Below are 27,210 nucleotides of genomic sequence, written 5' to 3'. Positions count from 1 at the left end.
AGGTCAGACCAGATAGGGTGGTGGTATGCACAGATTCATTGTCCATATTAAAAAGCATACAATCAACAACAACTGTCAGAGAAGACATTCTCATAGAACTGAATCATAGCCTGTTAAGACTGCACAGAGGCGGTATATATACAGTTCTGCTGGGTGCCTGCACATGAGGGGGTGAAAGGGAACGAGTGTGCTGATAAATGAGCAAAAAGTGCACTACAAAGGGAAATGACATTACCAGTTCAACTTGGAGAAGGAAAAGCAGTAATTGAGAAAAAAGGAATGGAGATCTGGCAGAAAAGGTGGGAGAAAGACCAGAAAGTTCAAAAGATCACAATTAATATTTATAAAGAAAGAAACAGAATGGAGGAAATCACGATAGCTCGACTCAGAATAAATCACACGGCTTTGAATAGTACACTGTATATCATGGGGGAAAGTGACAAGTGTGGGAACTGTGGAGTAAAAGAAGATGTAGAACATCTTGTTACATTGTGACAAGGATAAAGTTATAGAGGGAGTGGGTTGTGGTTGGTATTCTGGGAACAAAAGGAGAAGGAGTAAAAGCTACCAGAAAGGCACTGTTTACCTTTCTGAGGGAAACTAGGATAGGAAAAATAATCTAACTTTAGGTTAGAATAGATCATGGATTGTTGTTTTGTTTTGTTTTATTTATTTTATTTTTCGTTATTTTGTTTTATTAGAGATGGAATGACATGGTGATACACACTCATGTACAGTAGGTGGCGGTATGCAACTAAAAGCTGTTTGCGATCCGCCATTAAAAAATAGAGAAGAAGAAGCGCGCGGGAGCTTTGATTACCAAACAGTCGAGTTTAAGGGAAGGAAGGAAGCAGCAGGCAGATTCATCCTGCAGCTTTATCTGGAGAACGTTTCGCTTTTCTAATACATTAATTGAAAACAAAGGTACGTCATAATTGTTTTGTTGAACTTGTGCCATTGCTGTGACGCTGTTTTCGACTAAGCAGCATTGTCAACTGGCTTAGGTTAAATGCAGTGAATTGATGCGCCAACAGTGCTAATGCTAATAAGCTAACAGTACTGTTGTTAAAATGCCCCTCAGCTAAACTTTTGAAGCTAAAGCTACAGCTACTATTCTATTCACTTGGTACGTTAAGTTATTAGCAACTTCTTGTAAAGGTCACATTTCCGAACATAAGTCTGTAAACTCGCTATTCCAGCCTGTTTACATGTCGTAAAATACTGTGACGAAGTCAGTACCAGAATAGCGTACTTTCAAATAAAAATAATCTGAGTATCACAATACAATACAACCTGATTTATTTCCGTTAGTTTTGAATTAAATTACTTCCATATCAAATGCAATTAAATGAACACAAGAGAAATGAAATGTCAATAAGATGTGTTTTATTTAAGTGTGTTATGTAAGAGAACAGAACAATGTGACCAAGATATTTAGGATCAAAATGATTGTATTTATAGGAAAACCTGCCTTTCATTAAGCATATTCAGGCAGTAGACTATACACCAGGGCTCTCCAAACCTTTTTCACCGAGGGCCACATAAATACAAATATAAGAAGGGCTGGGCCACTCACTAGAGTTATATTGCCTCACAAGTTCACTTATAAGTTAGCTAAATCTATCAAATGTAGGTACATGATGCTTGTGGGTGTTGGCAGCTCATCCATTAACACAGAAGCCTCAGATTGATTATAATAAGGAGAAATAGGAAGGGTATATTTCAAGCTTGTTATGTAAATAAGTCATTGGGCTTTTTTCTCATCAACTTAAGATTTGTTAGAAAATGTTTCCAACTTGAATTGACTGAATTTATTTGAAGAGTGGTCTTATTAACACGTGAATACTACTGTGTAATATATTTTTACATTTATAGTTAAGAAGTACAATATAAGACAAGCACAAGTTTCATTTGTGGGCCATATTCTATTACTCTTTGAATTTGCTGAGGGCCGATTTCAAAATGGTCCGCAGGCCGCGTTTGGACACCCCTGCTATACACCAGCAATGAAACACATGAGCACATACTACAGTTTAAAAAAACAGAAATACAATCTCAGTTGGCAGAAAATGCTTTGTTTAAGTTGAATGCATAAAGTGAAAACCATAAAGCAGATTCAGGCAGTAGGCGTATAGATTCACACTTAAAGTATTAGCCTACAGAACAATCAATCAACATTTGTATTAATCCCGCAAGGGGCAATTGGTTATGAGCAGCAGCTTATGTCACGAACACAGGCAGGAAGATACAGGAAGAAAACACACAGATACACCCGGGAGCACAGATGTGGATCATTCCAATTTACACTATAAATAGTTCAGAGCATCACAATAATAAATACATAAATAATCAAGTTAAAAGCCTTTCAAGAATTTAAAAGTTTGAGTGCAGAACGGATGAATGATTTTGAAAAGCGACAGTACAGTTTATAGAGAAGAGATTACATCTGATTCTTTACAACAAACACTATATGCTCTTTTTAGGTTTTTACTAGCACTGTAATCCTGATGGTAATCCCCCATTTTTAGAAATGTAAACGTTTTGTTATGTCACTGTAAGGGAATACACCTTTTGTTGTTTCCTGATAATGTAATCCAGTTGCATGTTAACTGCTACCCCTATATTCCACGGGTCCGTGTTCGCCGCGGCCACTCTGGTCCAGGGGTTCCCAAACGTTGCCATGCCAAGGACCCCCATATAGCATTATCGTCTGGCGGGGACCCCCCTGTTGCAATTTTTTTTTTTTTATGATGAGTACATTATGATGGAAAATATGACAAATTAATCATACAGCTTAATACATTTTCTTAATATATATTTGCATTAATAATTAATAATCAGTTATTCTTCTAAACATTTTTTGTATTTATCTTTTGTTTGTCATTCATTGTGTGTTTTGTTATAAACATTCTTAACACAATATTAAACAGTAATATCAACAGCAAACATATTTTTAAAGTGATTTCTGTCTTTATAATATTATATAATTTTGAACAGTAATATGAACAATTAACATATATTTTTTGCATTTTTGAAAGCTACTTATGCCTTAATAGTATTATATATAATATTCAACATTAATATTAACAATAAACATATTTATATTCATATATATAAACATCAATATTTGCTACATCCGTGCTCTCATCCAGCTGCAGAGTGAAATATTCACTAGCTCTCACTTGCTCCAAAAGCTGAGCAGATACTCAGTTTCACTCTCAGTAGCGGCAGCTCGATTCTGATTGGCTTGAAGGGCGGTCGTGTAATTTAAAAAACAAATATATACATATATATATCTCGGCCTGGGCTCTGCTCAAAATAGGATGCAAGTCTATTTTCGATGCAACACGAGGCGTTGCAGAGGCGCCGGGCAGGAAGTGGACCGGGCAGGAAGTGGACCGGGCAGAGCATCCGGCCCATCCCCAAAATAAACTAATTTTGCAGACCCTATCCCTCCGTAGTCTTTCAAGTAGGAGGGAGTAGAAATGCCAGCATTCTCCTCCGGTTTACAGGCACTGTGTAAATTATATATATAGAATAATTATGATGATGAAAGCATTTTTTTTACCATTAAAATACAGCAACACATCTTTGATTCATGTTGTTTATAACTGGGATATTACAATTATTATTAACTTTGTCTGTACAAGGTAGCCTGTCCAGGAAATATGCCCAAATCAACAAAAACTGCAAGCCGGCAGGCAAGACGCTCCGCTTCTGAAACGCACCCGGTGGGTTATGATGCTGGAGGAGTTCGGACCAAAACCGCGGCGCAGACGGAACCGCTGGAATCCCGGGGTTACGCAGCGTCCACACGGCGGCGTGCGTTGAAGCTTGCCGGCAGGCGTGTCTGAAACTCGACCAACAACCAATCCCATGAATCTCCCGCCCCGGACACACAAGCACACGGTTTGATTGGCTAGAGCTTGTACTGGCATATGATTTGATTGGCTGACGCTTCCGTCGAAGCTTCAAAAGTTGAACATTGCTCAACTTTTGAAGCGAGCAACGAAACCATAATGCAGTTCGGCAAAGCGTGACGTCACCCTATTCAAAGTGAATGGGCAGAAGCGTTGAAGCTTCAACGCACGCCGCCGTGAGGGCGGGCCGTCACTCCCCAAGCCTGGTTATACTAAAGGAAAGTATTTCCTTTACCTGCATCTTTAAGACCAGAAAAGCAGAGTCACACAATCCTGACAACCAGTCTAGCTTACTGTTGTCAAGACCACATTGTCAATGCCAGTGTTTCTCCTAGGATGGAGTCATAGCAGTGGTGCTAAGTAGTGTTGTCACGATACCAACATTTTGGTCAAGTCAAGAATTGCGATTCAGATTATTTTTCTATACTTTTCTTAAAAAAAGGGAAACAGTCTTAAATGTAATTATTGTGCTTTATTTCACACCAGAAACATAACCATAACACAAACTTTTAAACAATGAGAACAATAAATTAAATAAATGATTTAGAATTTGTATTAAATACAATTAAGCATCATCTATAAACAACTTGTTTGTTTTTCGCTTCTGGCGTCTTTTTTGTCAACAAGCCGAGGCGCAGCGGCACTTGCACTCCCACTTGCAGCCATGCTTCTCGCTTTCTCACATGCTCTGGCAGCTAGCGCGTGCACGAGAGAGGGGAGGGACTGCAGGCACGGCTGCAGTACAGGGAGTGGAAGCAGAGCGCTGAACACACACGGCTCTTATTAAAACGGCGCTTTCTCACCGGAGTACTTTTTCCCGTCATTCTTAAAGTACCGATACTAATGAAACGGAGGAATCGTAACGTTTTTAACGGCAGGGTATCGCGTTACCTTTCAAGTATCGGTACACCGTGCAACACTAGTGCTAAGGCACGTGGGCTCAGCATAATGTCATCATTTTTTTTGTGTGTGCGAAGTGCGCCCCGCCAATTTGTTTCTATTGGCACGTTTCCACTGCAGGCCTCGCTCGGTTTGGTTAGGCCTTATTAGGCCCGGCTCACTTTAATGCTGCGCTTCCATTACAGTTTAGGAACTGGGGTAGTTATTATAGTAACGCAGTGTAGGCGGAGCCGTGACGTCATTTTCAATGAGCGCCCCAGAAAAACAACACAGCCGTTAGCTCTTAGCACTCAGAGCTCACAGCTCTTCATATCTGTTCAGAAACTAGACAAAAGTTAAACAAGTACAAACCACAGACTGCCTGTGTCATGGCGAATACAGTCGCTGGTTTATTTATGTCTGTAGGCCGTTGTTGTGAGTGTGGACGGTCGGTGCATATATAACGTTAGCTTAGCCAAGCTCCATTTAGAAAACACGCATTTTAAAAGGGTTTTTCGGGTTTTTCGCCTGCCGTCTGCAGACTTAACAAAGCATTAATTCATGGTGTTTACTAACCGGTATCAGTATATTGTTACTTCGGCATCATTTTGAAACGTGTATTACAATTATGTTGTCAAATATGTTCATCTTGTTTTAGTTGTAGCCCCCTTGCCAGCGATTCTCTCTCTAGTTTAGCATACTCAGCCCGACTCAGCCTGGTTGTTCCTGGCCCTAGAACCACGATTTAATGGGGCCAGAAAAACTGTGAATTAGGACCCGCTAGCCGGTACTAGGCCAAGTGGAAACGCAACCAAAAACGGGCCCCGCACGGCTCGGCACGCTTAAAGCGAGCTACCCGCTGCAGTGGAGACGCGCCATAAGTGTCAGCACAAGTAAAGAATAAATGAAAAATCTCAACAAAAGGCAAATACACTACAAAAACAGAAAGTTATTGACATAGGTAATATACGTCAAAATGGCTTCAAATGTATTCATTATTTATTTTTTTACATTTTAAAGTAAAATGCTTCAATCTGGTGCACTTTGAGCACACAATTACTAGAGACCTGATCTAGGGGGTACAACTCTAACGGCCCGTCCACTAGTGCTGGGGGGAAACGATTATTTTGAAAACGATTAATCGGGCGATTATTTGATCGATTAGTCGACTAATCTAACGATTATTTTTCTGTTGTTCAATTCATAAAAAACGTAATGTCAAAAAAAATAATTTCACGACACTGTGTCTCAGGGGATCTTAATATTTAAGAACCTATTAATGTGTTATACCAGATTAACGGAAATAATCTCAGCTAACTGACGATACAAACCATGTTTACCAAAACAAAACACAAGTCTCATAAGAAGCATCTAAATGACCCCTGAGCGAAAAATGCTAACGGACATTGGCACAGAACTCAAGATAAAAGTACCCTTATTACTTATCGTAGCTGCACATACAATATATCCGATTAAAGCTGAGACTCCACAGATTATGTAGGTATATAGTATCATCACTGAGTGATCCGGACTCGCGACAGGGGAAGCAAATACAGTCATCACAACACGTACCTTCACAGAGCTTCTCGAGAGATCGTCTCACCACCGTAATCTGATCAAAAGACGTGTTCAATGGCAATAAAATGAGAAAAAACGCGGCTGAATCGGTTAATCCATAGGTTTTTAACGTCTATGTATAAAAAAATGATTGAATTTATAATCCATAATTCCATTTTATGTAAAAATCGGAGAGCAAATGCTAGCTGCTAATGGTAGCCACCACAGCTAGCTGCTGCTTCTGCTAGGCTATGCAGCAGTCTCAGTGAGATATAAATATATAGATATCTTTGCGTTTTGGACTAACTTTAAAATATTCCCATGCTTTTGAAGACCTAGGGCGAGATGTTTTCGTTTGGGGGCTTCGTGCGCAATCCTGTGAGGAGGAGGTGGTAGCCGTTTCAGTCTCCATTGTGTTTGAAGTGCGATTGCGAACTGCTTGTTGCTTTGGGTGACCCACGTGTGTGTAGCGACGTGGAAATATGTCGTCGACGATATTTTGAAGTCGACGTGTCGCCACAGCACTACCGTCCACACAGCGGCGTGCATTGACGCTTCACCATTCACTTTGAATGGGGTGACGTCACTTTTCGCCGAACTGCATCGTGGGAAGCGACGCGGAGCGTGGCTCGCTGCAAAAGTTGAGCAATGTTCAACTTTTGACGCCTCGGCAGAAGCGTCAGCCAATCGAATCATATGCCAGTACAAGTTCTAGCCAATCAAACCGCTGCTTGTGTGTCAGGGGCGGGAGATTCATGTGATTGGTTGTTGGTCGAGTTTCAGACACGCCCGCCGGCAAGCGACAACGCACGCCGCTGTGTGGACGGTAAGTAAAACACCCATATGAAAAAGATCGGTTTACATTTGAATAATCAAATAAGTATATGAACATAACCAATAACCTACCATAGCCAATAACAAATAAATGTAGCTTATTTTATTTTTGTTGTTCATTCATATCTTATTTGACCTAGATAACATTTATTTATTTATGAGACCTACTGAGATAACTTAGACTAAAGTGAACTATGAAACGCCTCTCAGTCTGACAGGAGAGCTCTCCTCCACCCTGTTTGTAGAAACATCTACTTCTTATATCCGTTAGCGCAGCTAGCACCAGATTCTAATAACAACAGCGCCGGTACCGGTGCGCCCTCTCCCTCGCTCGCTCTGTCACTCCCACGCTCGCACTTTGGCTGTGAGCTGTGGGCGCCAGATAAGCCAACATCAATCAATCAATCAATGTTTATTTATATAGCCCAATATCACAAATGTTACATTTGTCTCAGTGGACTTCACAGTTTGTACAGAATATCAGTATGACAATTAGGGTTGCCAGAAACTGACCATGATCAAAATCGATTATTCGACAGCCCTGGCGAATAATAATCGATTATTCGACCGTCTGCTCTGCACGCAGGCTTCCTCCAAGTTTACAGTAAAACAAACTGGTGGTGTGACCAATGGCCATTTACAATTATTAATACTATTACTATTATTAGCATTAGTATATATTTTGGTTGAAACTAAGCCAGAAAAAAAAAAAAATACATAAATAATAATAAAAAAATATATAAATAAAAGAGCAACAGAGGAGGGATCCCTCTCCCAGGACGGACAGACGTGCAATAGATGCCCCCACTTTCATCACTTACAGCGCCCATTGTACAGGGCAAATGAAAACCGGGTGAAAAGGGTGTTACATTTACTTAATTATGAATGTTGTTACATCAAGGCCGAAAATTAGGATGAGCTCCAACGGTCAAAAATGTTTTTTCCCTCCCAGTGCTACCAGCGCAGCGCCTCCACAGATCTGGCGACCTAGGCGACCGCCTATGCCAAAAATCGGCCCTGCCTAGTACATACAGTGGCAATGTCTTAATATTTAGCAAAAATACACCTTTTATTGAACATACAGTAACACAAAGACTACAAATCCACATAACAAACAATCAAAAATGAAAAAGGGTCGACACTTATTATTATTTGAATAAAATAAAAATAAATGTTTTGGGTACCTGGCTGGCGCCCCCTAGCAGCGGCGTGCATATTTCAGCAGCGGCGCTGCACCGCCACTATTTGTATATAGGGGAAACACTGGTCAATGCTCTGTTACTCACACAGTGCCCCCCCATCCTTTCTGCAGGTTTCACACTCAAACTATGGCTATGAGGAGCGAGTCTAGGGTGGAGACCGAGGTGGAGGCGGAGGAAAGCTTCGGGCCACAGCCTCTGAGCAAACTGGAGGTTTGTATCCTGAACACACGCTTAAGTACACTGAACTTATTACATCTGAAATCTCCTATTTCAGCTGGGGCTTGTTTTGGGGGAGCAATTAGCCTGTTGTTGGGGAAGTGGACTGTGTGGTGGGAATTTATGTATCAAATGTGAATAGAGAATCAAACCATTCAGCTGTCTTTGTCGTATTTTATTTCTTGCAAGAAAGTTCAGTCAGTCACACAGAGAGCATACAGTCTGCAGAGATAAAGACGAAGAGTAGAGTTTGGGTTTCATATTTAAACACAGAGAGAGGAGAAACGAAGGGGTTGAGCTTGGTGATAATGAAAAGAACATTCTGGGAGTTAGGGGGGCTGTATCAGGATGTTCTCCGTCTGAGGTGAAGGTCATACTGTTGGTGCACATAGTGTAACTAACAACATTGCAACAAATCTTCTTAATAAGGAATTTTCCCAAGCTTAACAAAGAAGTGAAAGTAGTAAACATAGATAAACATTAGCTAATCAGAATCACACAATGATATTGTTAAAGTAAGTATTACAGACTACATTTCAAATTCATTTGTATTTCAATCAATAGCTATGACATTCACCTTTTTATGTAAATGTTTTTGTGTCAGTATATTTCCGTCTATTGTCTAAACAAGCAGGTGTCGGAAATGCTGGACTGATGACATTTTTTAATCCATTACTGTAACACTCGGAGAGTAAACAACTCTTCTTTCTTGACTTCTTTCTTGACTTTCTTGACTTCTGCATTGCAGCTCTCGACTGTATGAAGATTTAAGATAAGATAAGACTTTATTCATCCCGAAGGAAATTGTTGTGCCAGAGTAACTAAACACAATAAACACAGCAGCAAAACTGTACACTAAAAGTGCAGCAAAAAGAGCAATTAAACATCCACAGACAACATGAAACGTAGAAACATAGATGGTCATCAGACTGCTCTGACTGGAAATGTATCCACTTTCCTAGGTTAAGGCCAATTGCTGGACTGTTTTTAAAACCCAACACTATTTAGCAGTTTTTCTCTTTCATAGTTTATTGATTCTGTGCTGTCTCTGTCCCAATGTCTCTGCATGCAGCAATGTGGAGTCAGTGGCAGTGACATCAAGAAGCTGGGGGACGCAGGTTTCCACACCATCGAGGCAGTGGCCTACGCACCCAAGAAGGAGCTGCTTAATATCAAAGGCATCAGTGAGGCCAAGGCTGAAAAAATTCTAGTAAGAAACCACATTTCTCCATTATTCTTCCTTTAGTGGGTCAAATATTAGTTTCACGCTTTGTCATATACTCAGGGCTGCAGTATCAGACGTGGAAGGGTGGTATCAGTGCAATCTAGAGCATTAAACCTGCAATGTGCAATACAGACACTTTCTTTTGCAATTGTACTTTGTAATAATTACTTGTTATATGAAAAAACTATTTATATTAGGTATTTTATAATGCCACAACACCTCTATATTAGGGATGTTAAGATTCACCGATTCGCATCGGTGCACTGGCACAAACGTTCAAGATGCGAGTGCACCGGTTGAAAGAGTGCACATCGGCTACAGTTTGGGTGGAACTCGCGATGCATCGATTGTAGCGTCTTTGCATCGGTAAAAAAACGATTCATTCATATAAAATCCCCTCATGCTGTCAGCATTCAGCAGAGACGATCTTTGATATTTGCTTCGCACTACGGAGGCCGAGAGTCTCAGTTATCAACACACATCGAGGAGAAAGAGAAACACAGCGCACCGAAAAATACCTACACATCAAACGTTTGGCAACACTTCGGATTTTTCAAGAAAGACGGTCAACTTGAAAAATCGCTCGCACATTGGAAACGATGCCGTGCCGTTTTAAAGTACACAAGTAGTAAGAGGAACTTAGCGACGCACATAAAGAGGCGACATGGGGTCTGCGGCTGAAAAGACAAACCTGAAAGTTAGACATATGAGTTAAATCACTCAGTGAGGTGTATGAGAAAAAACGACACCCTCTATCCTTAGACCCTCACATCGTACAAGGAAAAACTTCCGGAGAAAACCCACAGTTTAAGGGTAAAAAATGGGAGAAACCTCAGGGAGAGCAACAGAGGAGGGATCCCTCTCCCAGGACGGACAGACGTGCAATAGATGCCGTGTGTAAATCGAAGAGATAATACATTTTACAGCATAGGTAGTCCAAATGTTAGGAAATGCATGTGTATGTAATAAGAAGATGAATCTACGAAGATGTCAACTACAATCCTGTGGGAGCCTTCAGGGAGGCAGCAAGACGAGACCCAGGCAGGACCGCAGAGACAGGTTTAGCCACGACCCGAAGTCCACGACTTAATCCAAAACTCAGGATAGAGGATCCAGGACACGGGACCACAGCAAGAAGATCAGCCTCGACTCCGGATCCCGGCGTAGATATAGATACAAAACAAGAAAAAAGATTTGGCTGGGTTAATCGGAACAAGAGAATACCAGACACAGACAGACAGACAGACGGAAGAACAAGCACTCTCTTAGAATAGGTTGAGGGCAAAGGGTAGCAAGTGAGAGAGTAAGAAACATAGGTGGAGAGGCACACTCATACCTCATTCACACCAACGGTGTTTCAGGGCCGGTTCGGAGCTGGAGCTTGAAAAGCACCAGGTTTTCCTCTTCACACCGCAGCAGAGCAGCCTCTTAGCTCCGGAATCCGGTTCGTTTCAAGCACCAAAAAATTGTCCGGCCAGAGCAAAAGCACCGCATACGTCATGCTTACGTCGAGGCGGGGGCAGGGGCACAGGCGGGATCAACTCCTGAACAACAACAAAAAGCCGGCATTGTATCCAGTTTGTACACAACGATGGAGAAACTTAACAAGCAGCAGTGGTCAACTGAAGAGACCTACTACTTACTGGGAATCTGGTCTTCCGAAGAGGTACAGAGGAAGCTGGAGCACAATCAGCCGTTGTTGTCGGTGTCAGCTGTGAGGGGTTTCCTCGCGGTTTGGCTTTATGAAGCAGGCATGTAAACAGTTACGTCATGACGCAAACAGTGACGCAATGACGCAGCACCAGTCGGACTCTGGGCAGTGTGAAAAGAGCCGGAGATAAACCTAAGAACCGGTTCTGAACCTGAAAAGCTCTAGCACGGAGCTTGAACCGGAGTTGCGTTGGTGTGAATGAGGTATCAGGGAACAAGGTCCCCACTGGAGCCTTAGTTGGAAATTGATGAGAGATAGGGAGGTACGCTGTGTCTACGAATCGTAACACTCCCCGGCCTGTCCAAGCCACTCTACAAACCGTTTCCCTCTAATAAAACTTGAGAGGTTAGAGAGGGAAAGGTCTTGGGTAAAAGTTATTCTTGATAAGAGAAGCCTAGAAGGCCAGAGAGAAAAAGTGAGTTTTAAGTGTTGATTTAAAACCCCCCAGGGTCTGGGCCGACCTCACATGGAGGGGCAAAAATGTTCCAGAGCCTGGAGCCTGCTGCTGTGAATGCTCGGTACCCTCTGGTTTTGAGCCTGGTCTTAGGCACGATCAGCAGCAGCTGATCAGCCGACCTTAAGGCTCTTCCTGGGGTGTAGCGATGGAGGAGTTCGGCTACATAGGCCGGAGCCAGCCCATTTAGGGCTTTGAAAACAAAAAAAGGATTTTAAAATCTATTCTGAACCGAACTGGAAGCCAGTGCAATGAGGCCAGAATTGGGGTGATGTGGTCATGCTTTTTAGGGCCAGTTAGAAGACGTGCAGCTGCGTTCTGCACTAGATGCAGTCGTCTAATTGAGGCCTGGTCCATACCCACATACAGAGCATTGCAGTAATCCAGTCTCGAGGTAACAAAGGCGTTTATAACCCTTTCTAGGTCTTTAAAAGATAAAAACGACTTGGTCTTAGCCAATAGTCGTATTTAAAAATAAATTTAAAAAAGCAGGTCTTGACTACAGTGCTGACCTGCTTATCAAATTTAAAAGTGCTATTGACGGTCACTCCAAGGTTCATGACAGAGGGGAGGATGTTTTTACTGAGGGAGCCCAGAATATCAACCGGAGAGGCTGGAGGTCGGGGTCCAAAAAAGATGACCTCGGTCTTGCTCTCGTTGAGGGTGAGGAAGTTTTGGCTCAGCCAGGATTTAATCTCTGTTAAGCAATCCATCAACTGCTGTAGTGAGTTGGCATTTTGATTGAGAGGCAGATAGATCTGTACATCGTCAGCATAACAATGGAAGGGGATGTTGTGTTTTGTGAGAATTGAGCCTAGGGGCAGTATGTACAGTAGAAAAAGGATGGGGCCCAGAATCGAGCCTTGGGGAACCCCACAGGTAAGAGGGGCTTTGGCAGAGGAGAAGGCACACAACTGCACTAAGAGGCTACGGTCTGTCAGGTAGGACCTGAACCATGCAAGGACAGAGCCTGTGATGCCTGCGGACTGTTCAAGCCGTGACAACAGGATGCTATGGTCCACAGTGTCGAAGGCAGCTGTCAGGTCCAACAGCACCAAGACAGCTGAGTTACCTGAGTCGGCGGCTAGGAGCAGATCATTAAAAACTCTTAAAAGGGCTGTTTCAGTACTATGCATAGGTTTAAAGCCAGACTGACATTTTTCATGGATGCCATGTGTGGTTCAAAACGACTGCAGCTGGGCGTAGACTACTCGCTCCAGGGCTTTAGATAAAAAAGGTAGCTGGGAGATGGGCCTAAAGTTTGCGAGAATGGAAGGGTCGAGATTTTTCTTTTTAAGTAGTGGCTTCACCACGGCATGTTTGAAGGCAGCTGGGACACATCCTGAGCTAAGAGAGGTGTACAAGCAATAAAACACTTGCGCCAACTGATTCAAAAACATCTCTAAGGAAGTGAGAGGGAATGCAGTCTGAGGTGCAGTTTGTCGGCCGCAGGTGCTTGACTACATCCGAGAGAGAAGAGAGGGATACAGGCTCAAAATGGTCGAGGACAGCAGGGCACAGAAAAGGAGCAGAATCTGGGGTAGCACTAGTGTGGGCTAGCCTAAGCGCAGATACTTTTTCGATAAAAATTTTTAAGAAATGTATCCAGAGAGTAGTCGATGACACAATTGGAGAAGCATCACAAGGATTAATAATCGAGTTGAGGACATTAAAAAAGAACCTGAGGTTTATGGCTGTTTTTAGAGATTAACAGAAAAATGTGCTCCGTTTTGGCTGCTTTCTGGTAGTCGGAAAGGCAAGCTTTTCAAGGATTTCTAAGGAGACATGGAGTTTATCCTTTTTCCATTTTCTCTCTGCACGACTGCAAGCGCGTCTAAGAGCGCGAGTACAGTCATTAAGCCACGGCTCTAAGAGAACTTTGGTGCGTAAAAGGAGCAACGGAATCCAGTATTAATAATATATTTTATTTCTATAGCGCTTTTCTTGAACCCAAATACGCTTTATTAGTGTGCATGTCGAGTCAAACATGGAGATAAGCTCATCAGCACTAAGAGCACAGTTCACCTCTAATTGACAGATCGGAGAAGCATTAAAAGCATCTGAAAACTGTGAGGCAGTCAAGGGGTTAATTGAACGCAGACAACGCGCAGGGGCACGTGATTCGACTCCCGCAGAATGGATCGAGGTTGTAAACAGAACCGGTAAATGGTCTGAGATACGCGTTGCTGCACAGATTTCATCCACAGAGACAGACAGTCCAAACGATAATACTAAATCTAAGGTGTGTCCTTTATCGTGTGTTGGGCCAGCCACGGACTGAATAAGACCCAAAGAGTCGAGGAGATTTAAAAAGTCCCTAACCAGAGGTTTGTACTTGCAGCACACATGGACATTAAAGTCTCCGCAGATCAAAACACGTTCATATTTCACCATGATCCCGGACAGAAAGTCAGAAAACTCAGTTATGAAATCCTTATTGGACTTTTGTGGACGATACACGACTGCGCAGAGTATAGGCGAGGCCGGGTTCAGTTCAAAAAGCTGCAACTCGAAGCTAGCATAGCTAGTTACAGGGTGAAGCAATCGGCATTGGAGATTAGCTCTAAACACTGATGCTATGCCCCCACCACGGCCGGTGGTACGGGGGGAGATGAAGAAAGTACAGTCGGGAGGAAGAAGTTCAGAAAACGGTACATACTCGCCGGTGTGGACCCAGGTCTCCGTCAGGAACATCAAATCCAGATCACGAGAGGTGAAGAAGTCGTGTAACAGGAACGTCTTGTTTGCTATTGACCTAGCGTTTAGCAAAGCCATGCAGAGTTTTCTCTCCGGAGGTGCCGAAGGTGTAGTGCGTCTTAGCAGATGAAGATGTGCGTGTTGAACGCCACGCGGACCGGGAGCAGTCAGTCGGGCAGGAGGAGCTGTCAGCGTGCCCATCAGCGGCCGCAGCTCCGGAAAGACAGGGCGAATCCATCGATCCCTCACATGGCGTGCAGCGGGAGGGCCATGACATCTGATGCGTGGATAAGTCCCAGAAGAAGCCGTCAGGTGTGCTTTTTGATGGACAAGCGCGCCACCACGCTTTCCCCGTCGTCTAAAGCGCTTTCGGTGAGGCAGGATGCAGGGCAACCAGCGCAGGTAGGTGGGAATATCTGACAGTAGAAGGGGGGGGGGGAGTCGATTTACGGTTGCCAGATGTAGGTTTGGGCAGCAGTATAAACTCCAGTGAGGGTCTTAGGTGGAGGAGAGCTTGGCGATCATAGACGAGCAGAGCAGAGACATTCTGACAAACATAAAACAAAAACAGGATAGCTAAAGGTAGATAGCTGAGGGAGCGGCATGCTGACACAGGCGCCATCTTGAAATCCACCGGAAACTGTCCCTGTTATAAACAATGTTATATTGAGTGCTCTTTTGATCCCGACCAGTTTGTTAAGCTCTACCTCTTGCGTTGTGAAAAGTGAAACGTACTGGATTCATTCTTTTGAATGTTTCCCTCAGGCTGAAGCAGCCAAACTTGTGCCGATGGGCTTCACCACAGCGACTGAGTTCCACCAGAGGAGAGCGGAGATCATCCAGATCTCTACGGGCTCCAAGGAGCTGGACAAACTCCTGCAGGGTTTGTACAACCAGCATACAATCCACAAATCCAGCCTGGCTGTTAGCGGTCAGTCCTACACTCAGGATGTAACAGTTGTTATAAATGGAAGGAAGAATAAAGCGGTGTCTTTTGTTGTTTATCCTGCAGGCGGGATCGAGACGGGCTCCATCACAGAGATGTTTGGAGAGTTTCGGACGGGGAAGACCCAGCTGTGCCACACACTGGCTGTCACCTGTCAGGTAGAGACACTGAAACACTATCACCTTATCTGAAGAGAATCGTGCTCAAAGACCCTCTAATGTACGCTAGAGGGTCTTTGAGCATGTTTCTCTTCAGTGATTGTGATGTTAAATATTTGTTTTCCTCGTGTCTTAATATTTGTTCTTGTTGATGTTGCAAATGGAGCTGCTTTGATGCAAGTTAAATGTCAGACCTTTTTAGAAAATGCAGGGTTCGTACGGGTGCTTGAAATCCTTGAAAATGCTTGAAATTTGACGTGGTGTTTTCTAGGGCTGTCCCGAATACCATTTTTCGGGCTCCGGATATTCGGTAGTAATCAGCAGCGAATATTCGGTGCGGAGAGATTTTTCAGCTGCACGCTGACAGCTCCTCCTTCAATAAATTGAAAAAAAATAAAAAAACGAATATCCGAATAATAAAATTGAAACCCGAATAGTTGGCCAACGAACGAATATTCGAATATTCGGGTACAGCCCTAGTGTTTTCAAGGTTGGGAAAGTGCTTGAATTTTGGGAATGGTGCTTGAAATTGAGAAAGTGCTTGAAAATGTAAATGCTTTACTTTTACAATAAATTGCTGTCTGACTGAATAGTTCGCTTTTTAGATTAAAAGAAAATAATTGCTTCGCTTCTACATAAAACAGCTCCGCTCCAGCCTTCCCGCGCTATGCGCGCGACCTGCAAGTGTTTGTGTTAGGTGTGACCTGGGCATTCTGATGAGAGTGATAGATGACTGTGTGCCAGGAGGTTGCCGTTTCAACGAACGTTGGCTAGCAGAAGACAAATACAAGCCATGGCTAAGACGAGGGTCAATCCCACGAGTAGCCTCCTGCAAAGTATGCAAAAATAACGATGCGAGAGTCTGCGCTGACGAGCCACATGAAAGGTACGCTGTAGTAGAGAATTTTAGATTAGGCTAACGTTGCATGTTACGTTTGTTTAAGCTAACGTTAGCAAGCTGAATAGCGAACTCGATTGAGGGATAATAATAATTGCAGGGGACGATCATTTCAGAGGAGCGTACCTATGTTAATATGTGCGTTACAGTCGCCATCGTGTGGTGTTCAGAGGATGAAGCTCTCACGGCATTTCGTGTTATAGTCACGAAATATAATCTATTGATTCGACACAGAGCGATTTTGAAAGCAATGTATTTCTACTGGTAGTATGTTTCGTGCCTAAACCAAATGTCACTTGATCTATCGAAATCAGTCACATTGACCCGAAGACACATTTTCGTTTGTATTACTGGTCTAGGGGAAGCTCGCGAGTGTGTTTGTGTATTTTTGCGTTTGTGTACCGGGGAAACACTTACAAGAAACACCGGCTGTTGTTATGCTTGCTGTGATGTTACATTAGTCCGTTCTCTGCTTGTAATTATGCCGAAGCTTCAAAGTTGTATTTATCATCTGAATTTGCCGAAACAAGTTTAATATTCTGAAAGCCAATACTTTGTTTACTTGAAAACAGATGAAAACAAACTGTCTTTTATATAAAATTGAAGTATTATACAAGTAAAACTACATTTTGCCTTAATCCCATGTAATTGTAGAATGAACGCAGTCTTCCTTTGAAGATGTATAAGTCAGGTGTCTTGAGTAGTCAAAATTACCTACAAATCATTGTACACATTTGTAAATATTATTTTCCACTTGTTACCATTGTGAGTCTATTGTTATGCAGCTCTGCGTGATTTTGTGGCTACAATTCAGACTAATACACTACCAGAGGTGGAATAAGTACTCAGATATTGTACTTGAGTAAAAGTACAAGTACTCAGATCTTGTAGTGAAATTATATGTACTCAGATGTTGTACTTGAGTAAAAGTAGAAGTACTCAGGTCTTGTACTTGAGTAAAAGTAGAAGTACTCAGATCTTGTACTTGAGTAAAAGTAGAAGTACTCAGATCTGGTACTTGAGTAAAAGTAGAAGTACTCAGATCTTGTGCTTGAGTAAAAGTAGAAGTACTCAGATCTTGTACTTGAGTAAAAGTAGAAGTACTCAGATCTAGTACTTGAGTAAAAGTAGAAGTACCAGAGTGTAGGAATACTCTGTTACAGTAAAAGTCCTGCATTCAAAATGTTCCTCAAGTAAAAGTAGAAAAGTATTCTCATCAAAATATAGTGAAAATAGCGACAGTAAAAGTAGTGATTGTGCAGATTGGTCCATTTCAGAATAATATATATGATATGTTTTATAATGATTGATTATGAAAGTGTTCTCAAAGCTGGTAAAGGTGCAGCTAGTTTGAATGACTTTGTATACTGCAGGGTAGCTGGTGGATTTACTCCATGTGGAACTAAAGTCTGATTTAACACTTGATTATATTTCATCATTCATCCACATCTGTGAAGTAACTGAAGGTATTAAATACATGTGGTGGAGTAAAAGTACACCATCTACCTCTGACTTATGTTCACTGCCAACCTAAAAGTACCTCAACAATAGTAATCAATAATGTATTAAAGTTATTTGGCTGATTGTTGTATATAGGCTCAGCCAGGTTATATGGGAGGCCTAGTCTACGTACAGATCACTAATTTTGAAATATTAAACTTAGTTTTCTTTTCTTTCATTTTTCATCCTCGTGTAGAAGGCTATCACGAAACACACATTTGGTTGTTTATAGCATAAAGAACATCTGATTTAATGTGAGGTAGGGAAATAATCATTTGAGTATGTGTATATAAATATGTAATTTACAACAGCTGTAAGATGCTTGAAAATGCACCTTGAAAATGCTTGAAAAGTGCTTGAATTTTACTTTGGAAAAGGTGTAAGAACCCTGAAAATGATATATATACAAGAACAGAATATGAAATTAAATATTGTATATTAAGACACAATTAAATACGGTTTATTGCGGTGACAACTATTTAGATAAATAAGTATATTGCAAGATGACAAACGGATGAAGATTCTCCTTCACTCAGTGGATGGCGCTGTCCCATGTCCTCTGAGAGACTCTATGAATCACCATGACAACATAGTGAGGGTGTCCAACACCATCATTGCCGACATGGCCTGAACACTGGATATGAATTGTTTCCATCAAATCAGAGGAACAGGGTCCCACGACTGAATAAAGTCAGACTGAAGCACTCCTTTGTGAACCACTGACATACAGAGCTAAATCTCAGACCTCATGTACGATAGAGGGTCCTAAGCATGTGATCGTGATGTTAAATGTCTCCTTCCTCCCTTGTATCGTGTCTTGATATTTGTCCTAGTTGACGTTGCAAATGGAGCGGCTGTCATGCAAGAAAAATGTCAGACTTGATCTGCATTAAAGTATTATGGTATTGTATTCTGTCCACAGCTGCCCATTGATCAGGGGGGGGGAGAGGGCAAAGCCATGTACATCGACACAGAGGGGACCTTCAGACCAGAGAGGCTGCTGGCTGTAGCTGAGAGGTGAGTCGGGGGGGGGGACAGCCTGGGTGAGGGGTGAAGGATGATCATGTGGGAAAGGGAGATTTCAGTTTGAAACCTGTACACCTGTTCTTTATGGCGTCACTGTTGATGATTGATGACTTCCTCTGTGCTCCAGGTACGGGCTGGTGGGCAGTGACGTCCTGGACAACGTGGCCTACGCCCGCGCCTTCAACACGGACCACCAGACCCAGCTGCTGTACCAAGCCTCCGCCATGATGGCCGAGTCCAGGTCAGTCAGAGCCTCTGGACCTGAGCTATATACAGTGGGGCAAAAAAGTATTTAGTCAGCCACCAATTGTGCAAGTTCTCCCACTTAAAAAGATGAGAGACGGCTGTAATTTTCATCCTAGGTATACCTCAACTATGAGAGACAGAATGAGAAAAATAAAAAATCCAGAAAATCACATTGTCTGATTTTTAAAGAATTTATTTGCAAATTATGGTGGAAAATAAGTATTTGGTCAATAACAAAAGTTCATCTCAATACTTTGTTATATACCCTTTGTTGGCAATGACAGAGGTCAAACGTTTTCTGTAAGTTTTCACATACTGTTGCTGGTATTTTGGCCCATTCCTCCATGCAGATCTCCTCTAGAGCAGTGATGTTTTGGGGCTGTCGCTTGGCAACACAGACTTTCAACTCCCTCCAAAGATTTTCTATGGGGTTGAGACCTGGAGACTGGCTAGGCCACTCCAGGACCTTGAAATGCTTCTTACGAAGCCACTCCTTCGTTGCCCGGGCGGTGTGTTTGGGATCATTGTCATGCTGAAAGACCCAGCCACGTTTCATCTTCAATGCCCTTGCTGATGGAAGGAGGTTGTCACTCAAAATCTCACGATACACGGCCCCATTCATTCTGTCCTTTACACGGATCAGTCGTCCTGGTCCCTTTGCAGAAAAACAGCCCCAAAGCATGATGTTTCCACCCCCATGTTTCACAGTAGGTATGGTGTTCTTTGGATGCAACTCAGCATTCTTTCTCCTCCAAACACGTCTAGTTGAGTTTTTACCAAAAAGTTCTATTTTGGTTTCATCTGACCATATGACATTCTCCCAATCCTCTTCTGGATCATCTAAATGCTCTCTAGCAAACTTCAGACGGGCCTGGACATGTACTGGCTTAAGCAGGGGGACACGTCTGGCACTGCAGGATTTGAGTCCCTGGCGGCGTAGTGTGTTACTGATGGTAGCCTTTGTTACTTTGGTCCCAGCTCTCTGCAGGTCATTGACTAGGTCCCCCGTGTGGTTCTGGGATTTTTGCTCACCGTTCTTGTGATCATTTTGACCCCACGGGGTGAGATCTTGCGTGGAGCCCCAGATCAAGGGAGATTATCAGTGGTCTTGTATGTCTTCCATTTTCTAATAATTGCTCCCACAGTTGATTTCCTCACACCAAGCTGCTTACCTATTGCAGATGCAGTCTTCCCAGCCTGGTGCAGGTCTACAATTTTGTTTCTGGTGTCCTTTGACAGCTCTTTGGTCTTGGCCATAGTGGAGTGTGACTGTTTGAGGTTGTGGACAGGTGTCTTTTATACTGATAACGAGTTCAAACAGGTGCCATTAATACAGTTAACAAGTGGAGGACAGAGGAGGCTCTTAAAGAAGAAGTTACAGGTCTGTGAGAGCCAGAAATCTTGTTTGTTTGTAGGTGACCAAATACTTATTTTATCGAGGAATTTACCAATTAATTCATTAAAAATCCTACAATGTGATTTCCTGGATTCTTTCCCCCCATTCTGTCTCTCATAGTTGAAGTGTACCTAGGATGAAAATTACAGGCCTCTCATCTTTTTAAGTGGGAGAATTTGCACAATTGGTGGCTGACTAAATACTTTTTTGCCCCACTGTATATATATTTAAAATAATGTTAATGCAATATTTACTTGCACGAGAAACACATCGCCAAGACACTCTGCAGAGTTCAGTGAGTTTTGGAGATAGTTAAGGGAGAGTATCAGTAGAAAAGGCACTTTAAAAAGAACTATAATTAGTTATAATTCAATTTGTTTAACAAAAGATGTTGGGGGGGAAATCCTTTTTCAATTGTCTTTTCTATCTTAACCGCATGGGCTGTATTTGAGTATAGAATTTTCTCAGCAGAAGTATCTACAGTTATTCGTAATGACATTTCTGTAAACAGGAAGGATCACTGTCCAGACTGAGTGAGCGCTAGAAATATAAGATGTTGTCTAGGGTGTCTTTGACTTAACAAGATACTTCTAAAAACAAGACCCTATATCTCACTGCATTGTTACTTCTTAAGTTATTAGATCTTATATCAAGTATAAAGACATATCTTTCTGACTAGTATTAGACAAATATGCTTGGCCAGATATTATATATAGAGTTGTTGTAGTGTGCACCTCACTCTCTCTCTCCCTGGGTCAGGTACGCTCTGCTGATCGTGGACAGCGCCACCGCTCTCTACAGGACGGACTACTCGGGCAGAGGAGAGCTGTCTGCGCGGCAGGGACACCTGGGACGCTTCCTGCGCATGCTGCTGCGCCTGGCCGACGAGGTGAGCAGCTGGCTCTGTGGGGATATCAAGCGCTCCTCATGTGTTAGTGATGAGTGAGAACCCAAATATCCTGCGTACCTCCGTCACCATGTTGCACCACAGCTACTTTACACCATTACTTCATTTATATACTATCTTATGTATATATGCAGTGGTGTAAAGTAACTAAGTAGATTTACTCAAGTACTGTACTTAAGTACAGTTTTTAGGTACTTGTACTTTTACTTGAGTTTTTCCATTTTATGCTACTCTGTACTTCTACTCTAAAACAATTCAGAGGTAAACCGTGTACTTTTACTACATGTGTTTTATACCTTTAGCATTTTAGCTCATCTGCACATTGACTACTTTCACTTGAGGTACTTTTAAGTATATTTTGATGCAAATACTTATGTACTTTTCCATTCTTTTCCACCTTTTTAAATATTTGAATGCCTTGTATTAAATGCTGCTGTAACAAAATAAGTGTTATAAATCATTTCTAGGGATGTAACGATATACCAAATATCGCGGTAAATAAACGTCCCAATACCGTCGTGAGACTGACAAAATCTACCGAGATTTAAAAAAAAACAAATTAATTTGTAAAAAATCTTTTTTTTGAACACTTTTTTTTAGTTTTAAACCTTTATTTAACCAGGTGGTCCCATTGAGATCATCGATCTCTTTTTCAAGAGAGACCTGTCCAACATGGCAGCAAGTAGGTTACAACATGAACATAAAAGGACAGAACACAAAAGGACATGGTATTTACAGGGCTACATGTACACACCTAGAGACATTGACAAGTACCAACAGTATATTTATATCTCTGTCAATAAGCCTCACCTTCTTGGCAAAAACTGTATTGTTTTTGAAGTGGTGGAGAGACAATGCACAGTTTGACCCACTGCTGTCACCCATGGCCAAAGCATATCTCTCCGTCCCACTGAGGTGGCGTTAGACTTTTTCGCTGTCCGTCATTTTGACAGACAGGATCGTAAAATGTCCGTCATAATCCCTTATTACCCGTCGGGTCTGAACAGTTCACGAGAGAGCACGCTCGTGAACTGTCAACGGGGGGGGGGCGGTGTTATGCAGTGTGTGCATTAGGGATGTGAACGATTAATCGAATATTCGAAACTATTCAGGTATTAGAATATGAGTTATGTATATTTTTATAAAAAAACAATTTTTTTGGGAGGGATGCCCCAGTTGATTACATATTATGAAATTGAATAATTCAATGTATGTATATATGTGTGTATATATGTATATGTATGTATATGTGTGTATATATATATATATATACATATACATATATATATACGTGTATATATACATATACATATACATATACATATACATATATATATATATATATGTGTGTGTGTGTATATATATATATATATATATATATATATATATATATATATATATATATATATATATATATACGACAGTGCCATAGCTAAATGTGTTAGGTCTAAAGGTGTGTTTTGCTCCGCTCACCAGTCCCTCACAGCGGGCAGAGCTGCAGGTGCTGATCTCTCTCTCTCGCGTCCGGTTATACTTCACTCGTGTTTATGTCCAAATCCATCAGATCGAGCTAGTTCTAGCCAATGATATGGCTGCTGCCCCTCCCTACACGCAGATCACGCAGACTCAAACCTCATCTTTGGCCCAAATGTGGCGCTAATGCTGCGTTCAGACCGGACGCGATGCGATGTTTGGGGGCGGCGCGATTACATGTAAAGTCAATGCAGAGACGCGATCAGACGCGAATTCGCTCCGACGACGAGCATGAAGCGGTGGACGCGTCGCGAATCACGCGATTGAGGCGTTTGAAGGGGGCCGCGTCAAACGCGAGAGTTCCATTTTTTCAACTCGGCCGTCAAATTCACGTGACTCACGGAAGCCAATCAGCGGTGAGGATCTCAGCCTGCCGTCACTGACGTTCAACCAGAAAACATCAGCCATTAGCTGTTAGCAGTTAGCACACAGAGATCACAGCTCCTCATATCTGTTCAGAAACTGTACAAAAGTTAAACAAGAACAAACCACAGACTGTCTGTGTCGAATACAGTCGCTGGTTTATTTATGTCTGTAGGCCTTTGTTATGAGTGTGGAATGAGCATATACAACGTTAGCTTAGCCTGGTCGACCCAATCTCCATTCAGAAAACAAGCATTCTAAAAGGTTTTTCGCCTGCCGTCTTGTCTGAAGACTTGTCGAGCATTAATTCATGGTTTTTACTAACCGGTATCAGTATGTTGTTACGTCGGCATCATTTATAAACGTGTATTACAATTTAATCACGGTAAAATATGTTCATTTTGTTGTAGTTGTAGCTCCCGAGCCAGCGCGTCTTGTTTGAATGATGCGAGTAAACACAGCTGGCAGCCGCGGTGAAACTCGAGCGACAAGAGCGATGCGATAGGAGCGTTTAGAGCGAAGCAAATATTCGCATCGCGTCCGGTGTGAACGTAGCATAACAGTTCATGAGCGTGCTCCCCCGCCCCCTGTCAACACTCGCGACACATGAGTGGCCAGCCTAAACAACAATAAGCGCTGCTTGGCAACCGTGTGTGGCGGCAAAGTACATAGACATTTTGACAGGAGAGATTTAGTTTTGCCGGTATTCAACATATTTTACCAGTCATAGTCCGGTAGTTATTTACACTCTAAGAAGAGTCCTACACAGACATGGCGTCAAAAAGGAGTAATGTGTGGAAATATTTCGACCAGGTTAGTGAGTGCGGTGTAGAGGTCAAACTATGCCAAATTAAACTTATATATACATGCTATACCTTGCTATACCCGCAACCTCCGTTCCATCTGAGAGGGTCTTCTCTACAGCTGGCCTGATTGTGAATCGCCTCCACACATGAAAGCTGTAGGCCTATAGCTGTCAAACTGTGATCACCAGTTCAATACATTTGACAAATTCGACTTGGTTTCTACACTTATTTGAACATGTATGTATTTAGTTCCATTTTTTATTTTATTTTTACCCAATTTTTTTTTTATAGGATATGTACATTTCAGTTAACCGGTTAACCGTTTTTTGGGGGTCGAATATTCGAATATACATTTGCTTTCAAATTCCCATCCCTAGTGTGCATGCACCTCGCGGGAGCGCACACAGCATAAAGCAAAACCTCCCAGACATGTATTGATCTGTACGGTTTGGAAACTATATCATTTCCTTTTGGAGGGCATGCATAACACGGCATAACACCAGAGCCTCGCTGCTTTCAGATTTTTCCGTCATTGATAAATAAAATATTCGGTTAACGCGACCACTGCTGTCCCAGCAACATCAGTACCAAGCGAGAGTTTTTTCCAGAGCAGGGGATATTGTAAATGCCCAAACATCCCAGCTTACAAATACCTGGAAATGTGGACATTCTCATATTCCTAAAAACCTGTCTGATGGTGCTGAGTGAGTGACTTAGTGAGTTTGAGTTGAGTTACTTGAAAAACTAAAGTGAAACTTGATTTATTTTATTGCAGGGTCTGATTATTAAATGTCCTTGTTTATTTGTGAGATGCAGTGGCACAAAGAAAATGCCTACTTTGTTTGGTAGTACTATAGGTACAAAAACACTGGTTTTCTTGTTCCAGTCTGTTACTGTCACCATATGTTTTACACTTTAAAATACTGCTATCGGACTAAAATGCTGTACAAATCAGATTTATTATGTAATAAAGAAACATTTTCAGAGTAAAAATTAGAATTTTTTTTCTTTTCCCTTTATTATTCAATATCGCGATAAATACCGTACCGTGGACTTGTTATTGCGATATTATCGTACCGTGAGTTTTTGGTATCGTTACATCCCTAATCATTTCTATATCATTTCTGAATCAACACATTCAGGTGTGCTGTGCATCTTAACCCCGAGGTGTCTGTAACGTGAGTGCGTTTGTCTCCAATGTCTCCACAGTTTGGGGTTGCCGTGGTGATATCCAACCAGGTGGTGGCGCAGGTGGATGGAGCGGCCATGTTTTCCGCAGATCCAAAGAAACCAATCGGAGGCAACATTATGGCTCACGCCTCCACCACACGGTGAGTGAGGATGGGTGGATGTTTCTACAGTAGAGCTTGATATACACTAACAGACAGAGGCTGCAGCTGATGACATCACAGTTCATGGTTAGGGGACTCGATGACATCACAGTTCATGGTTAGGGGACTCGATGACATCACAGTTCATGGTTAGGGGACTCGATGACATCACAGTTCATGGTTAGGGGACTCGATGACATCACAGTTCATGGTTAGGGGACTCGATGACATCACAGTTCATGGTTAGGGGACTCGATGACATCACAGTTCATGGTTAGGGGACTCGATGACATCACAGTTCATGGTTAGGGGACTCGATGACATCACAGTTCATGGTTAGGGGACTCGATGACATCACAGTTCATGGTTAGGGGACTCGATGACATCACAGTTCATGGTTAGGGGACTCGATGACATCACAGTTCATGGTTAGGGGACTCGATGACATCACAGTTCATGGTTAGGGGACTCGATGACATCACAGTTCATGGTTAGGGGACTCGATGACATCACAGTTCATGGTTAGAGGACTGATCTTAACCGTGCTCTTGTGTTTGCAGTCTGTACCTGAGGAAAGGCCGAGGAGAGACGCGGATCTGTAAAATCTACGACTCGCCCTGCCTGCCCGAGTCTGAGGCCATGTTCGCCATCAACCCTGATGGAGTGGGTGATGCTAAGGACTGAGGTGGGGGGGGCAGGAAGCAGCGGGTGGTAATGAGTTACTGTCACCCCTGCTGACTCATTCTGGACTAAAGTGTTCTGCACCATGCCACCGCCTCCACTCAGAGCCTCAGCTGACAGGGCTTAGGATTTGATGCTGATGGAGAAGGTGGTGCACACTGTGGACCCTCGGCAGAGCAGAGGTGCAACAGCACATTTCCCCCGACATGGGGAACAAGGAGGTTTTCTTTCACTGACTAAGTATCTCCTAGCTGGATTGTTCTGTTAAGAGAAACAGCCTTAGGATTTCATAATGATGATGGTATCTCCATCATTCCAGACAAATCTATCGTCTTAGTTCCCCAAATAAAAATCCCAATTTGACCAGTGTCCGTTGAGCAAATATTAGATCTTGACGTATTAAAGCACGAGATATTAAGTCATTATTAGAAATAGGGTCTCCATTTTTTTTCTGTGTTGAATTAACCTCTGTAGTTTCTCTATGGAGTGGTCACAAAAGATTTTTTGTAAAAACTATTTCTAATATTTTGTGATTTTCTTTGCTAGTTTTGTCTCCGTGGTGTTTCTTATGTCTTTGTGACCGCATTTCTTTAACGCTACACTTTGTTATTTCTCTATTTTCACCTTTGTCAGCTACACTAAAGGTTTGTCTCTTTTCTGTCTTTAGCAGCGCCTTCTGTAAATATAACTTGAAGCTAAATAAAAAATAGTTTTACCATTAAAG

General features: G+C 42.3%; 1 protein-coding gene across 3 annotated transcripts; it reads left to right on the top strand.

Annotated features, from left to right (window-relative positions):
• The first annotated feature begins 790 nt into the window (after positions 1–790).
• Positions 791–27,209, top strand: rad51 (RAD51 recombinase). Of its 3 annotated transcripts, XM_034204511.1 has the most exons (11): positions 812–924; positions 3,651–3,731; positions 8,503–8,602; positions 9,681–9,818; positions 15,461–15,578; positions 15,708–15,799; positions 19,120–19,214; positions 19,351–19,464; positions 21,625–21,754; positions 25,684–25,805; positions 26,366–27,209. In XM_034204511.1, exons 3-11 carry the CDS (start codon positions 8,519–8,521, stop codon positions 26,487–26,489), a joined length of 1,017 nt encoding a protein of 338 aa, XP_034060402.1. In that variant the 5' UTR covers positions 812–924; positions 3,651–3,731; positions 8,503–8,518; the 3' UTR covers positions 26,490–27,209. The 3 variants fall into 3 exon arrangements, with proteins under 3 accessions (XP_034060401.1, XP_034060403.1, XP_034060402.1); XM_034204510.1 differs by lacking the exon at positions 3,651–3,731 and having other exon boundaries at positions 791–924; XM_034204512.1 differs by lacking the exons at positions 3,651–3,731; positions 9,681–9,818 and having other exon boundaries at positions 791–924.
• Position 27,210: the final 1 nt, after the last annotated feature.

Source organism: Gymnodraco acuticeps, unplaced genomic scaffold (genome assembly GCF_902827175.1).
Source record: "Gymnodraco acuticeps unplaced genomic scaffold, fGymAcu1.1, whole genome shotgun sequence".
Lineage (NCBI taxonomy): Eukaryota > Metazoa > Chordata > Actinopteri > Perciformes > Bathydraconidae > Gymnodraco > Gymnodraco acuticeps.
Note: the sequence above shows the minus strand (reverse complement) of the source record. Positions and strands in the feature narration are given on the sequence as shown.

Bases quoted from the DNA above. Each gene is read 5' to 3' on its own strand.
- rad51 (XM_034204510.1), top strand. From the start codon at position 8,519: ATGGCTATGAGGAGCGAGTCTAGGGTGGAGACCGAGGTGGAGGCGGAG. The intron at 15,800-19,119 runs GTAGAGACACTG...TTCTGTCCACAG, and splicing joins CACTGGCTGTCACCTGTCAG to CTGCCCATTGATCAGGGGGG. The intron at 21,755-25,683 runs GTGAGCAGCTGG...ATGTCTCCACAG, and splicing joins TGCTGCGCCTGGCCGACGAG to TTTGGGGTTGCCGTGGTGAT.